This window comes from Cherax quadricarinatus, chromosome 12 (assembly GCF_038502225.1).
Source record: "Cherax quadricarinatus isolate ZL_2023a chromosome 12, ASM3850222v1, whole genome shotgun sequence".
NCBI classification, from domain to species: domain Eukaryota; kingdom Metazoa; phylum Arthropoda; class Malacostraca; order Decapoda; family Parastacidae; genus Cherax; species Cherax quadricarinatus.
The window spans coordinates 55176959-55193503 of record NC_091303.1 but is presented as its reverse complement, the minus strand read 5'-3'; the positions used below and the strand labels follow the sequence as shown (position 1 = coordinate 55193503).

Here is a 16545-nt window from a genome sequence, read left to right as displayed (position 1 = left end):
ATACTCTAGAATGAATAAAATATTAATAACACAGAAACATGGAATATACTCTAGAATGAATAAAATAAGTCATTACGTATGTCACGAGAGGTGTTGTGTTGTGTTGTGTTGTTGGGTATACAAGGGCCACTGAGAGTAAGCCGTCCATAATGGTGGTGAAGCAGCAGCTGAGGCGGCGGTGTTTTCTGTAGCCCTACATAACTCCAACAACATTGGAGGAGTTGGTAGAATCGCTGAATCACTAAAGAAGGAACCCTCTACCACCATCACTATGACCTTCTACCACTATTACAACTGTTACCACCATCACTACTACCTTCTACGTTTGTAGAAGAATGGTTCAAAGAACCGACACGTTGTTAAATTAGACACATGTGCAACTCTTGGGTATCTTTATTGAGGAAACGTTTCACCACTGATGATGGACTGATGAAGCCACTGTGTGGCGAAATGTTTCCTCAATAAAGATACCCAAGAGTTGCACATGTGTCTAATTTAACAACTACCTTCTACCACCATCACTACCACCATCAACCACTATCACAACTGCTTCAGTTTGTCTATCTGTTTGATAACCATGTCCCTCGTAACAGTAATATTAGTTAATTTGAATTCATCAGGAACTGAATAACTGTTAATTTCTGGAATCTCATTTATGTCCTTGGAATCTTATTTATGTCTTATGTTCTTATGTTCTAAAAGCTATGGCTTGAGTAGTTTCAAATATAGGTTGGATAAATACACGAGTGAGAGGGGTTGGATTTGAGTCGGACTTGCACCTGAGCTTATTGCTTGGATAGCATTTGTTCTGTTAGTGGGTTGGTTTTGTGAAGGACCTGCCTAGTATGGGCCAGCAAGCATGTTGCAGTGTTCCTCCTTTCTTAAGTTCTTATGTTCTTATTTAACATCACACTTACCTTTATTGAAGACTTGTTTGTGTGAGGGAGGGATGGCAAGTTTATTGTTGGAGAATATGACACTATCAACTCTACGGCTTATTTAACTAACACAATTCAACTAATATGACATAATAAGCAATATTAATAACATAGAAACATGGAATATACTCTAGAATGAATAAAATAAGTCATTATGTATATCACGAGAGGTGTTGTGTTGTGTTGTTGTTGGGTATATAAGGGCCACAGAGTAAGCCGTCCATAATGGTGGTGAAGCAGCAGCTGAAGCGGCAGTGTTTTCTGTAGCCCTATATAACTCCAACAACATTGGAGGATTCTTCCTCCGTAAGTCATGCGTGTTGTAAAAAGTGACTAAAATGCCGGAAGCAAGGGGCTAGTAACCCCTTCTCCTGTATATATTACTAAATTTAAAAGGAGAAACTTTTCTTTTTCCTTTTGGGCCACCCTACCTGGGTGGGATACGAATGGTACGTTGAAAGAAGAACATTGGAGGAGTTGGTAGAATGCTGAAATCACTGAAGAAGGCACCCTCTACCACCACCATCACAACCACTACCATCATACTACCCTCTACCACCACCACCACCACCCTCTACCACCATCACTATCACCCTCTACCACTATCACTGCTTCCACTCTTCCACCACCACCTTCATATTTTTCTACAATTTTTTTCTTAAATTATGTGTTTCTCATATTCTTTACCAAAGGGCTGGCACTAGAAGCTTTCTTTGGAGCCATGGTGACTTATTTAGCAATTGCAAACACTAAAACGAGTGGAATATTATGAACTGTATTGTATGAACTCGTGGGATCATCCTCACTCACTGATAAACAGTGGCATACTGGCTGGGAATGGAGTGTGAGGCGGCTCAGGGCTGTGTGTACGCGTCCCAGAGGAACAACTATTTGCGAGTCAAACGACGATTCGTGAGCCAATGTTTTGACGAAAATAATGTTATGATTTTCGAAAATTACGACTACTGAGCCGTACAATTATCAAGGGACCACTGTACATCGGAAACCCTGAAAGGGTTAAAATCCATAAGAAGCTTATAGAAAGTCAAAGAATTAATGTGAAAAGCAAATGATTTTCAGTACATTTGTACAAATTTCTTACACTAGTGTGCTTTTGGGATCACTGGTCAATACAGTCAAAATTACCCCATTGAAAAATAAAATATTTGCCACTGAGAGGGAGATGCTTTAACCCAAATAGCACTTTCCTTAATCAAACCTTTAATAATACTGACATTGTTGTTCTTTAAAACTTTTAATAATACTGGCATTGTTCTCTTAACAAACCTTTAATAGCATTGGCATTGTCCTTCTTGGCAATGTGATTGGCCATTATTATGGTAGCAAATACGGGAAATCCCTGACTTGTGTTGAGTGACCCATCGTAGTTATTAGTGTACACTCCAGTCACCTCTATGTCATCCCCAGGCTTGCAAGAGTCACATAGGTCACCTAGGAGGATAACATCCTTAGAACGAGGGAGACGACCAGCTGCAACCTGGCAAACACACATAATCGTATTAAAAGTAAGCAGTAAATCCATGTAGGTCTGGGTAGTAGGTTAGGATAGTCGAGTTTAAAATCTATCTACTACATGAGGGTCATTATAGCTTAATGTCACCTGTTCATGTTAACTTCCAGTGTATATATACTAAGACATACACCTCACTGTGTATATGAGTATATGGAGAGTAAAAGAAAGGTGAAGAGAGTGGAGAGAGAGAGTGCAAAAGGAGAGCAGATGATAGAGCGGGAGAGGCACTGTCAAGAAATTTTGGTGAAAAAGGAGCGAGACAAACAAGTTAAGAAAGCCTAGGGAACGAATGGATTTGTCAGTTAAAAACAGAGTAGGGGAGTTAGTAGATGGAGAGATGGAGGTATTGGGTAGATGGCAGGAATACTTTGAGGAACTTTTAAATGTCGATGAAGAAAGGGAGGTGGTAACTTCATGCACTGGCCAGGGAGGTATAACATCTTTTAGGAGTGTAGAAGAGCAGGATGTAAGTGTGGGGGAGGTGCATGAGGCATTATGTAGAATGAAAGGGGTAAAGCAGCTGGAACTGATGGGATCATGACAAATGTTAAAAGCAGGAGGGTATATAGTGTTAGAGTGGTTGGTATTTTTGTTTAATAAATGTATGAAAGAGGGGAAGGTACCTAGGGATTGGCAGAGAGCATGTATAGCTCCTTTATATAAAGGGAAGGGGGACAAAAGAGATTGTAAAAATTATAGGGAAAGAAGTTTACCGAGTACACCAGGAAAAGTGTATTGTAGGGCTATTATTGAAAGAACCAGAGGATGAGCAAGGAGGCTTTGGAGTGGGTAGGGAATATGTAGATCAAGTGTTTACATTGAAGCATATATGTGAACAGTATTTAGATAAAGGTAGGGAAGTTTTCATTATGTTTATGGATTTAGAAAGGGCATATGATAGAGTGGATAGTGGAGTAATGTGGCAGATGTTGCAAGTATATGGAATAGATGGTAACCTGGAGTTTACCTGGAGAGAGTTCCGAGGGTCAACGCCCCCGCGGCCCGGTCTGTGACCAGGCCTCCTTAGGTCAGTGTCCCAGGATGCGACCCACACCAGTCGACTAACACCCAGGTACCCATTTTACTGATGGGGAACATAGACAACAGGTTGAAAGAAACACGTCCAATGTTTCTACTCTGGCTGGGAATCGAACCCAGGCCCTCACCGTGTGAAGCGAGAGCGTTAACCACCAGGCCACCAGAGCCCAGCCACCAGGCCACCAGAGTTTTTATGAGTATAGTGATGTGCAGTTTAGGGTGTGTAGAAGAGGGGTAGATTACTTCCCGGTAAATGTAGGTATTAGACAGGGATGTGTAATGTCACCATGGTGCGTGAGCGTGTTAGATAGGAGTGAATGGAGACGAATGGTACTTGGGACCTGACAATCTGTTGGAGTGTGAGCAGGGTAATATTTAGTGAAGGGATTCAGGGAAACCGGTTATTTTCATATAGTCGGACTTGAGTACTGGAAATGGGAAGTACATTGCCTGCACTTTAAAGGAGGGGTTTTGGGATATTGGCAGTTTGGAGGGATATGTTATACAGTGGTATCCCGGATTTCATCAATAATTCGTTCCAGAAGGCTGTTTGAGTGCCGTTACCAAACGAATTTGTTCCCATAAGGATGAATGTAAATTAGATTAGGCCGTTTCCAACCCCCAAAAATACACTTACAAAAGCACTACAAAAATACACTTACACAATCGTTCAAGTTGGGAGCTATACGAAATCCAGGGTACCACTGTTCATCTTTATATATGCTTCTAAACTCTTATATCTGGGCACCTATGCAAAAGCAGTGATTATGTGTGAGTGTAGTGAAAGTGTTGAATGATGATGAAAGTATTTTCTTTTTTGGGGATTTTCTTTCTTTTTGGGTCACCCTGCCTTGGTGGTATAGATATGAAAGAGTTCAAGAGGTCAGAAGCCAGTAATGTTGAATGATGAAACTTAAAGAGGTGGGGACAGGAGGTAGGATTCAACCCAGGCAAACACAAACTGACAAATAGGGTAAATACGATCATAGGTTTTTCACTTGTGCTAATGGTTGCAGAGATCATCAACTCTGCAACATATTTAAAACAACCTTAAAAATGAAAACAATGTTAAAGGACAAGAAGTACACTAAAGAATAAAACAATCACAATACCATGACTGGAACAATACACAAATAACCTGCACACAGAAGAAAGAAACTGATGACATTTCAGTCTGACTTGGACCATTGTGTGTGACTCATCAATGGTCCGAGTCGGACAAATGTAGTCATCATTTTCTTCCCCCTATGTGCAAGTTATTTGTGTAAGAAGTACACTATAGTATAAATAATACACTATGTTATAGGATGACCTACCTTGCTGGGAGATTCCAGACACTGAGGACGACCTACCTTGCCGGGTGACTCCTGAAGTGTGATTCTCTGGTAGTTCTGGTAGATAGTCTGTTCCATATTAATTGAAAAAGGTCCTTTGCTCTGACATTCAGGGCACGACCCAGGCTTCACTTCAGAATTCTGTGACTGAACAAATGGTCCCAGTACATAAGAACATTTGTTACAGTCATATTTAACAACAGAGAGTTGAGGGAGGATGCCAGTGGTTGATGTCACTACTCCAGATGTGCGAATGAGTTGATTCAAATGTAGTTGTCTGTCAGGAAATGATTTAGTTACAATACTTCATTTGGACATGATACATAGTTATTATTTTATTTATTAACACACTGGCCGATTCCCACCAAGGCAGGGTGGCCCGAAAAAGAAAGAAAACTTTCACCATCATTCACTCCATCACTGTCTTGCCAGAAGGGTGCTTTACACTACAGTTTTTAAACTGCAACATTAACACCCCTCCTTCAGAGTGCAGGCATTGAACTTCCCATCTCTAGGATTCAAGTCCGGCCTGCTGGTTTCCCTGAATCCCTTCATAAATGTTACTTTGCTCACACTCTAACAGCACGTCAAGTATTAAAAACCACTTGTCTCCATTCACTCCTATCAAACACACTCACGCATGCCCGTTGGAAGTCCAAGCCCCTCGCACACAAAACCTCCTTTACCCCCTCCCTCCAACCTTTCCTAGGCCGACCCCTACCCCGCCTTCCTTCCACTACAGACTGATACACTCTTGAAGTCATTCTGTTTCACTCCATTCTCTCTACATGTCCGAACCACCTCAACAACCCTTCCTCAGCCCTCTGGACAGCAGTTTTGGCAATCCCGCACCTCCTCCTAACTTCCAAACTACGAATTCTCTGCATTATATTCACACCACACATTGCCCTCAGACATGACATCTCCACTGCCTCCAGCCTTTTCCTTGCTGCAACATTCATCACCCATGCTTCACACCCATACAGGAGCGTTGGTAAAACTATACTCTCATACATTCCCCTCTTTGCTTCCAAGGACTAAGTTCTTTGTCTCCACAGACTCCTAAGTGCACCGCTCACCCTTTTCTTATCAATTCTATGATTCACCTCATCTTTCATAGACCCATCCGCTGACACGTCCACTCCCAAATATCTGAAAACATTCACCTCCTCCATACTGTCTCCCTCTAATCTGATATCCAATCTTTCATCACCTAATCTTTTTGTTATCCTCATAACCTTACTCTTTCCTGTATTCACTTTTAATTTTCTTCTTTTACATACCCTAACAAATTCATCCACCAATCTCTGCAACTTCTCTTCAGAACCACCCAAGAGCACAGTGTCATCAGCAAAGAGCAACTGTGACCTCCCATTTTATGTGTGATTCTTTATCTTTTAACTCCACACCTCTTGCCAAGACCCTCGCATTTACTTCTCTTACAACCCCATCAATAAATATATTAAACAACCACGGTGACATCACACATCCTTATCTAAGGCCTACTTTTACTGGGAAATAATCTCCCTCTTTCCTACATACTCTAACTTGGGTCTCACTATCCTCGTAAAAACTCTTCATTGCTTTCAGTAACCTACCTCCTACACCGTACACCTACAACATCTGCCACATTGCCCCCCCTATCCACCCTGTCATACGCCTTTTCCAAATCCATAAATGCCACAAAAACCTCTTTAGCCTTATCTAAATATTGTTCACTTATACGTTTCACTGTAAACACCTGGTCCACACACCCGCTATCTTTCCTAAAGCCTCTTTGTTCATCTGCTATCCTATTCTCTGTCTTGCTCTTAATTCTTTCAATAATAACTCTACCATACACTTTACCAGGTATACTCAACAGACTTATCCCCCTATAATTTTTGCACTCTCTTTTGTCCCCTTTGCCTTTATACAAAGGAACTATGCATGCTCTCTGCCAATTCCTAGGTACCTTACCGTCTTCCATACATTTATTAAATAATAGCACCAACCACTCCAAAACTATATCCCTACCTGCTTTTAACATTTCTATCTTTATCCCATCAATCCCAGCTGCCTTACCCCCTTTCATTTTGCCTACTGCCTCACGAACTTCCCCCACACTCACAACTGGCTCTTCCTCACTCCTACAAGATGTTATTCCTCCTTGCCCTATACACGAAATCACAGCTTCCCTATCTTCATCAACATTCAGCAATTCCTCAAAATATTCCCTCCATCTTCCCAATACCTCTAACTCCCCATTTAATAACTCTCCTCTCCTATTTTTAACTGACAAATCCATTTGTTCTCTAGGATTTCTTAACTTGTTAATCTCACTCCAAAACTTTTTCTTATTTTCAACAAAATTTGTTGATAACTCACGCACTCTCTCATTTGCTCTCTTTTTACATTGCTTCACCACTCTATTAACCTCTCTCTTTTTCTCCCTATACTCTTCCCTCCTTGCATCATTTCTACTTTGTAAAAACTTCTCATATGCTAACTTTTTCTCCCTTACTACTCTCTTTACATCATCATTCCATCAATCGCTCCTCTTCCCTCCCGCACCCACTTTCCTGTAACCACAAACTTCTGCTGAAAACTAACACTACATTTTTAAACCTACCCCATACCTCTTCGACCCCATTGCCTATGCTCTCATTTGCCCATCTATCCTCCAATAGTTGTTTATATCTTACCCTAACTGCCTCCTCTTTTAGTTTATAAACCTTCACCTCTCTCTTACCTGGCCCTTCTATTCTCCTTGTATCCCATCTACCTTTTACTCTCAGTGTAGCTACAACTAAAAAGTGATCTGATATATCTGTGGCATAACAAGATGATCAATTTGCTATTAGTTGTCTTGAAGTTTTAAGATTTAAGTAAACGGAAGATTTATTGGTAAAGTTAAATACCGAGTATTGATTATTTAGTCCAGAGAGAGTGTTTTTTTTTTTCAGAAGAGTCTTAAATTGATTTTCAGACCAGGTTACTTTAGTATTTTCTGGTAATGAATTCCAAATTTTGGGGCCCTTGATGTGCATAGAGTTTTTACACAGTGTGATATGGACACGGGGTACATCAAAAAGAGATCTGTGTCTTAGTGTTATGGTCGTGTGTCCTGTTAAGGTTGGTGAGGAGAAGTTTGAGTGGAGGGCTTATGTTTGCGTGTAATGCATGTAGTTAAAGTCGACTAAAATGCCAGGAACAATGGGCTAGTAACCCCTTTTCCTGTAATAATTACTAAAAAGAATAAGAAGAAAACTGTCAAAGCGGGAAGTCTGAATGCGCGAGGATGTTGTGCGAATGATAAGAAAGAGATGATTGTGGATGTAATGAATGAGAAGAAGCTGGACATCCTGCCTTTAAGTGAAATAAAGCTGAAAGAGGTGGGAGAGTTTCAGTGGAGAGGAATAAATGGGATTAAGTCAGGGGTTTCTAATAGAGTTAGAGCTAAAGAAGGAGTAGCAATAATGTTGAAGGATAAGCTATGGCAGGAAAAGAGGGACTATAAATGTATTAATTCAAGGATTACGTGGAGTAAAATAAAGGTTGGATGTGAGAAGTGGGTTATAGTAAGCGTATATGCACCTGGGGAAGAGAGAAGTATAGAGGAGAGAGATTGATTTTGGGAAATGTTGAGTAATTGCATGGGGAGTTTTGAGTACGTGAGAGTACTTGTGGTTGGGGATTTTTAATGTTAAAGTGGGTAAAAATGTTGTGGAGGGAGTAGCAGGTAAATTTGGGGTGCCAGGGGTAAATGAAAATGGGAAGCCTTTAATTGAGCTATGTGTAGAAAGAGGTTTGGTAATAAGTAATACATATTTTATGAAAAAGAGGATAAATAAATATACAAGGTATGATGTAGCACGTAATGAAAGTAGTTTGTTAGATTATGTCTTGGTGGATGAAAGGTTGATGGGTAGGCTCCAGGATGTACACGTTTATAGAGGGGCAACTGATATATCAGGTCATTATCTAGTTGTAGCTACAGTTAGAGTAAGAGGTAGATGGGATACCTGGAGTTTACCTGGAGAGAGTTCCGGGGGTCAACGCCCCCGCGGCCCGGTCTGAGACCAGGATAAGAGGAAAATAGCAACAACAAGTAAGAGGGAGGTGAAAGTGTATAAACTAAGGGAGGAGGAAGTTCGGGTGAAATATAAGCAACTATTGGCAGAAAGGTGGGCTGGTGCAGGTATGAGTAGTGGGGGGGGTTGAAGAGGGTTGGAATAGTTTTAAAAATGCAGTATTAGAATGTGGGGCAGAAGTTTGTGGTTATAGGAGGGTGGGTGCAGGAGGAAAGAGGAGTGATTGGTGGAATGATGAAGTAAAGGGTGTAATAAAAGAGAAAAAGGTAGCTTATGAGAGGTATTTACAAAGCAGAAGTGTTATAAGAAGAGTAAAGTATCTGGAGAGTAAAAGAAAGGTGAAGAGAGTGGTGAGAGTGTGCAAAAGGAGAGTGGATGATAGAGTGGGAGGGGTACTGTCAAGGAATTTTAATGAAAATAAGAAAAAATTTTGGGGTGAGTTAAACAAGTTAAGAAAGCCTAGGGAACAATTGGATTTATCAGTTTAAAACAGAGTAGGGGAGTTAGTAGATGGGGAGATGGAGGTTTTGGGTGGATGGCGAGAATATTTTGAAGAACTTTTAAATGTCGACGAAGAAAGGGAGGCGGTAATTTCATGCACTGGCCAGGGAGGTATAACTTCTTTTAGGAGTGAAGAAGAGCAGGATGTGAGTGTGGGGGAGGTGCGTGAGGCATTACGTAGAATGAAAGGGGGTAAAGCAGCTGGAACTGATGGGATCATGAAAGAAATGTTAAAAGCAGGGGGGACATAGTGTTGGAGTGGTTGGTATTTTTGTTTAATAAATGTATGAGAGGGGAAGGCACCTAGGGATTGGCAGAGAGTGTGAATAGACCCTTTATATACAGGGAAGGGGGACAAAAGAGATTGTAAAAATTATAGAGGAATAAGTTTACTGAGTATACCAGGAAAAGTGTACAGTAGGGTTATTATTGAAAGAATTAGAGGCAAGACAGAATGTAGAATTGCGGATGAGCAAGGAGGTTTCAGAGTGGGTAGGGGATGTGTAGATCAAGTGTTTACATTGAAGCATATATGTGAGCAGTATTTAGATAAAGGTAGGGAAGTTTTTATTGCATTTATAGATTTAGAAAAGGTATATGATAGAGTTGATAGGGGAGCAATGAGACAGATGTTGCAAGTATATGGAATAGGTGGCAAGTTACTAAATGCTGTAAAGAGTTTTTATGAAGATAGTGAGGCTCAGGTTAGGGTGTGTAGAAGAGAGGGAGACAACTTCCCAGTAAAAGTAGGTCTTAAGACAGGGATGTGTAATGTCACCATGGTTGTTTAATATATTTATAGATGGGGTTGTAAAAGAAGTAAATACTAGGGTGTTCGGGAGAGGGGTGGGATTAAATTATGGAGAATTAAATACAAAATGGGAAGTGACACAGTTACATTTTGCTGATGATACTGTGCTTATGGGAGATTCTAAAGAAAAATTGCAAAGGTTAGTGGACGAATTTGGGAATGTGTGTAAAGGTAGAAAGTTGAAAGTGAACACAGAAAAGAGTAAGGTGATGAGAGTATCAAATGATTTAGATAAAGAAAAATTGGATATCAAATTGGGGAGGAGTGGTATAGAAGAAGTGAATGTTTTCAGATATTTGGGAGTTGACGTGTCAGCGGATGGATTTCTGAAGTATGAGGTTAATCATAGAATTGATGAAGGAAAAAAGGTGAGTGGTGCATTGAGGTATATGTGGAGGCAAAAAATGTTATCTATGGAGGCAAAGAAGGAAATGTATGAAAGTATAGTAGTACCAACACTCTTATATGGGTGTGAAGCTTGGGTTGTAAATGCTGTAGCGAGGTGGTGGTTGGAGTCAGTGGAGATGTCCTATCTAAGAGCTATGTGTGGTGTAAATATTATGCAGAAAATTTGGAGTGTGGAAATTAGGAGGTGTGGAGTTAATAGAAGTATTAGTCAGAGGGCTGAAGAGGGTTTGTTGAGGTGGTTTGGTCATTTAGAGAGAATGGATCAAAGTAGAATGACATGGAGAGCGTACAAATCTGTAGGGGAAGGAAGGCGGGGTAGGGGTCGTCCTCGAAAAGGTTGGAGGGAGGGGGTAAAGGTGGTGTTGTGGGTGAGGGGTTTGGACTTCCAGCTAGCGTGCGTGAGCATGTTAGAGGAGTGAATGGAGACAAATGGTATTTGGGGCCTGACGATCTGTTGGAGTATGAGCAGGGTAATATTTAGTGAAGGGATTCAGGGAAACCGGTTATTTTATATAACCGGACTTGAGTCCTGGAAATGGAAAGTACAATGCCTGCACTCTAAAGGAGGGGTTGGGATATTGGCAGTTTGGAGAGATATATTGTGTATTTTTATACGTATATACTTCTAAACTCCTAGGTAGTAGGTTGGTAAACAGCAACCGCCCAGGGAGGTACTACCGTCCTGCCAAGTGAGTGTACAACGAAAACCTGTAATTGTTTTACATGATGGTAGGATTGCTGGTGTCTTTTGTCTGTCTCATAAACATGCAAGATTTCAGGTATGTCTTGCTACTTCTACTTGCACTTAGGTCACACTACACATACATGTACAAGCATATGTATACAAACCCCTTTGGGTATTCTTCTATTTTCTTTCTAGTTCTTATTCTTGTTTATTTCCTCTTATCTCCATGGGGAAGTGGAACAGAATTCTTCCTCCGTAAGCCATGCGTGTTGTAAGAGGAGACTAAAATGCCGGGACCAAGGGGCTAGTAACCCCTTCTCCCGTATAAATTACTAAATTTAAAAGATAAACTTCATTTTTCTTTTTGGTGGGATATGACTGGTGTGTTGAAAGAAAGAAGAAGATTTCTAAACTGTTGTATTCTGGGCACCTCTGCAAAAACAGTGATTATGTGTGAGTGAGGTGAAAGTGTTGAATGATGAAAGTATTTTCTTTTTTGGGGATTTTCTTTCTCTTTGGGTCGCCCTGCCTCGGTAAGAGACGGCCAACTTGTTGAAAGAAAAAAGATGATGTAGTAGGCACATGAATAAGTGTAGATGTTCTTTATGGTGAGCAGATTTAGACTCCTGAATAAAGGTAGAGTATGCTGTCGCGAGTGAGAATTTATCATCATTCTGATTGCAGCCTTTTGCTGGGTTATTAGTGGCCTTAGGTGATTTATGTTGTTGATCCCCATGCAAAAATTCCATATGTGAGATAAGGGTAGATGATTGAATGATACAATGCAAGGAGAGCTGATTGTGGAACATAGTACCATATCTTCAAAAGTATGCCTACTGTCAGAAATTTTCTTGGAAATTTGTTGTATATGTGTCTGGAATTTGAGGCTACTGTCAAGGTGGATTCCTAGGAATTTTCCCTCTGAGTCTTGTGATGGGTGATCCATTTAGTGTTATGCTAAGTGGAACATTTGCAGCTCTGATTCCAAACTGAATGAAATAGGTTTTGTCAGTATTTAGGGCAAGTTTATTAGTCATCATCCAGGTAGACATTTCCTGTAATTCAGAATTGACAGTGTTGGCAAGTATGACTGGGTTTGGGTGGGAGAAGACGTATGTAGTGTCATCTGCAAATAATATGGGTTTGAGTAGCTGTGATGCATTTGGTACGTCATTGATGTAGATTGGTTGTGTGGAAGAGTTTACACCATTTGCATACACATATTGGCTTCTGTTACTAAGGTATGTCTTAAGGTAGTTGAGGGAGTGGCCTCTTATACCATAGTGTGCTAATTTAGTGTGCAGCAAGTCATGGTCGACTGTATCAAAAGCTTTACCTAAGTCAATGAAAATTCTCAGTGAGACTTCTTTCTTCTCGAGAGCGGTATATGTTAGTTCTAGCATGCGTATAATAGTATCATTTGTGATTTTATTATTCCTGAATCCAAACTGACAGGGGTTTAGTATGTTGTTTGAGACGAGGTAGGAATAGATCCGTCTATGAATTAGTTTTTCAAAGATTTTAGAGAGTAGTGGTAAGTTAGAAATTGGTCTATAGTTATATAAGTCGGCTTAATCACCTCCTTCATGGATCGGGGTGACCTTCGCTACTTTAAGAACTGCTGGGAAGGTGGAGGATTCAATGGATTTGTTAAAGTGTGTTGCAATAATTGGTGACAGTGCTTGTGAAGCTTTTTTGTACCAAAGAGTTGGCAAGTTTTATGTCTCCTGCCTTGTTTTTAAGGGCGTTGATGATGAGCGATACCTCTGTTGGGTTGGTTGAAGCTAGGAATAGTGTATGTGGGTAGGTGCCCGTAAGGTAGTCTAATGAACGGGTGTTTGAGTTTGGTATTTTGCTTGCTAGATTCTTTCCTATGGTGAGAAGAAAACAGTCTGTTTGCTGTTTCTTTCAGTTGGTGCGAGTAGGGGTTCGTCTGATTTTGTTAATTTGATTGTTTTGTTTTTGGATATCCTTTTAGTTCCTAGAAGTTCAGGCTGGTAAGGGCTGACGAGTAACGTTTAGACTGGTCTCTAGTTATTTGACCCATTCTGTACTGTTTTTCATATTGGTGCTTTGTGTTAATGGATTTGAGGATGGTGGGTGTTAGCCAGGGACTATTCAGTCTCTTAGCTGTGAGCTGGTTAGTTTTTTTAGGGCAATGCTTGTTATAGAGGTAGTGGGTTCTTTTTATAAAATTACGAATACATTCATTCATGTCTGTATATTTTTCGAGCTCATTACGCCAGTCGATGTTATTCTTAGCTGCTATAAAGTTATTTACAGCTGTTTCGTTATGTAGTCTGAAGGTAACTTTAGTAGTGTCTTGGGGCAATTTACCTAGGTTGGTTATGAGAAAGGTAGGGTAGTGGTCTGTGGTGTTGTCTGTGATTATACCTGATTTTAAAGGGGATATGGTGTTAGTCCAGGTGTGGTTCAATAAAGAGATACTAGTCTGGGAGATTCTTGTAGGTTTTGATACTGTTGGTACCAACAAGCAGTTGCTCATAGTGTTTGTTAATTCGGTTACTTGTGGGTCCTGGTCATGCAGTAGATTTATGTTGAAATCTCCTGTTAGTAGCAGGTGGTCTTTGTTCATATGTGCATCAGTTATCAAATTCCTTAATTTTAACTAAAGTTTTAAATGTTTGACCGTGGTACTCTGTAGATGTTCATGACTGAGGGCTTTTTGCAGGTCTTTTGATTTAAATTTAGCTATGATATATTCACAGTGCTCATCCCTTGTGCAAGAATTGTTGATACATTCAAGTTGATTTGAGTAGTACACAGCTATTCCACCCCCTTGCAGGTCTGTCCTACAGTTGTGTATAGCTGTGTATTCAGGAAAGGCATAGACATCTGTAGTGCCAGGCTTTAGCCAGGTTTCTGTGAGTGTGATGATTGACATACTGGAATTAAGGGAACTGAGTAATGCTGTGAGGTCATCATAATGTCTGCTCAAGGATCTGACATTGTAATTAAAGATAGTTATGCTATTGTTTGCTCTGAGTAATGTCTTAGCTTGGTCCACTGTATAATAATTACAGTTGCTGTTTGATTCGTTTAAGTCATTTAATAAAAGGTTTCAATCTGGATCAATGTTTGTAATCATGAGAATAAGACTCTACAACTAGATTTTTTAATAAAATATTTTGTAGAACTTAACAATTTTGATACTTAACTAATTTATCTTACTAGCTAATGGATTGTTATGCTAGTTTTTATGAAAAAAAAAAAAATACAGAGCTACAGTTTACTCTTCATATGGTACAGAATTGATGAATTTATACTGGACTGTCATAGATTTAGTTTTACAAAGTTGTAGATTTTGAATAGTTGTTTACTGAACACAAAAAAATTGCTAGCACTGGGAGTGATAATTAACCCTTTGACTGTTTTAGTCGTATATAGGCCCACATGTGAGAGAATGGGTCTGTGTGGTCAGTGTGCACCACATAAAAAAAACCTGCAGCACGCAGTGCATGAGAAAAAAAAAAAACTCTGACTGGTTTTTTAATTAAAATGCCGATTCTGTAGTCTATTTTCGTATAGTATTTATGGTTGTATTCTCATTTTCTTGGTCTCATTTGATAGAATGGAAAACATATAATAGAAATAGAAGTGATTTTGATTGGTTTTACTATAAAAAGAACCTGGAAATGGAGCTCAAAGTAGGGGAAATGTTTGATTTTTTGCAGATGTTCAAAAGTAAACAAATGTCCATTGTCCAATAAATGTCCAACTAGCCATTCTAATATGCAGTCACGAATAGGCTGACATTATTTCTACAATTATTACAATATTGCAGAAGTCTGCATAACAGTAAATCTTCTATTTTTTTGTATGAATAAAAATTCAAAATAGAAAGCAAGAGTAATATCAGAGGGGCCTGGAGACATGACTGATGAACAAAGCAAATGTTATTTTAGAGCCAGGAATGTCTGCATTGTTCATTCTGGACCTTATTTTGAAATTGTCATATTTTTTAATTTTCGTGAAATTGGCCAAATTGCAAATTTCTGACCACGTTATTGGGTAGTTGAAATTGGTAAATGGGCAGTTTCTTGTACTCAATCAATAGAAAAAACGAAGTTCTAAAGAAATACCTACGAGTTTGGGCGACTGGAACAATAGAATTAGTCGAAAATAAGGCTCAAAGTGGGTGAAATCACTGATTTGTAAATATTGCTGAGGTCGCTAACTTTGCGAGAGTGTAATTCCATCAGTTTTCCATCAAATTTCCTTTTTTGGTGTCATTACAATCGGGAAAAGATTCTCTATCATTTCATAGGAAAAAATAATTTTTTTTTCTTTAAATTTTGCGACACCAGGAGACACCTCAGGATTGGGGGTTATGACAGTCAAGGGGTTAAAAGTCTGCAGGTAATGGTAGTTTTTTTTTTTTTCAACAAATTGGCCGGCTCCCACCGAGGCAGGGTGGCCCAAAAAGAAAAACAAAAGTTTCTCTTTTTAAATTTAGTAATTTACAAGAGATGGGTTACTAGCCCCTTGCCCCCAGCATTTTAGTCGCCTCTTACAACATGCATGGCTTACGGAGGAAGAATTCTGTTCCCTTTCCCCATGGAGATAAGAGGAAATAAACAAGAACAAGAACTAGAAAGAAAATAGAAAAAAACTCAGAGGGGTGTGTATATATATGCTTGTACATGTATGTGTAGTGTGACCTAAGTAGAAGTAGCAAGACGTACCTGAAATCTTGCATGTTCATGAGACAGAAAAAAGACACCAGCAATCCCACCATCATGTAAAACAATTACAGGTTTCCGTTTTACACTCACTTGACAGGACGGTAGTACCTCCCTGGGCGGTTGCTGTCTACCAACCTACTACCTAGGATAATGGTAGTTATAGAAGAAATTAATGAAATAAGAGAAAACAAAAGATTATAAAACTAGATTTAGTAAGTAATTATAGAATACAGGGATTATAATTCTTATTATGGCACAAGTTTTACAATATAATATTGCACTGGTTATCAGTTCTATAATCTTAGTTTACAATAGTAAGCAAGTAATGGTATATTAAAATTAAAAAATAGAAATAAAAAGAGCGAATATAGAGTATCTAGTGATCAAATATACAAAAGTAAAATGGACTAATAGTAAATATGGCATTCAATAAATTTTAGTAATATTTATTAAAAAAAAAAATAAAAAAAAAAATAAAAAAAAAATAATATTCTATTTCAAGAATTAAATTTTTAAG

The 16545-nt window shown here is 39.3% G+C and overlaps 1 protein-coding gene across 2 annotated transcripts in view; it reads right to left on the bottom strand.

Annotated features, from left to right (window-relative positions):
• Mcm2 (DNA replication licensing factor Mcm2) overlaps positions 1 to 16545 on the bottom strand; it is a gene marked incomplete at its 3' end in the record, with an annotated part of 141245 nt that overhangs the window by 43271 nt on the left and 81429 nt on the right. For both annotated transcript variants that reach the window (XM_070084357.1, XM_070084358.1), the window contains 2 exon segments: positions 2226 to 2436; positions 4863 to 5121. In XM_070084357.1, the coding sequence (XP_069940458.1) occupies positions 2226 to 2436; positions 4863 to 5121 (470 nt within the window).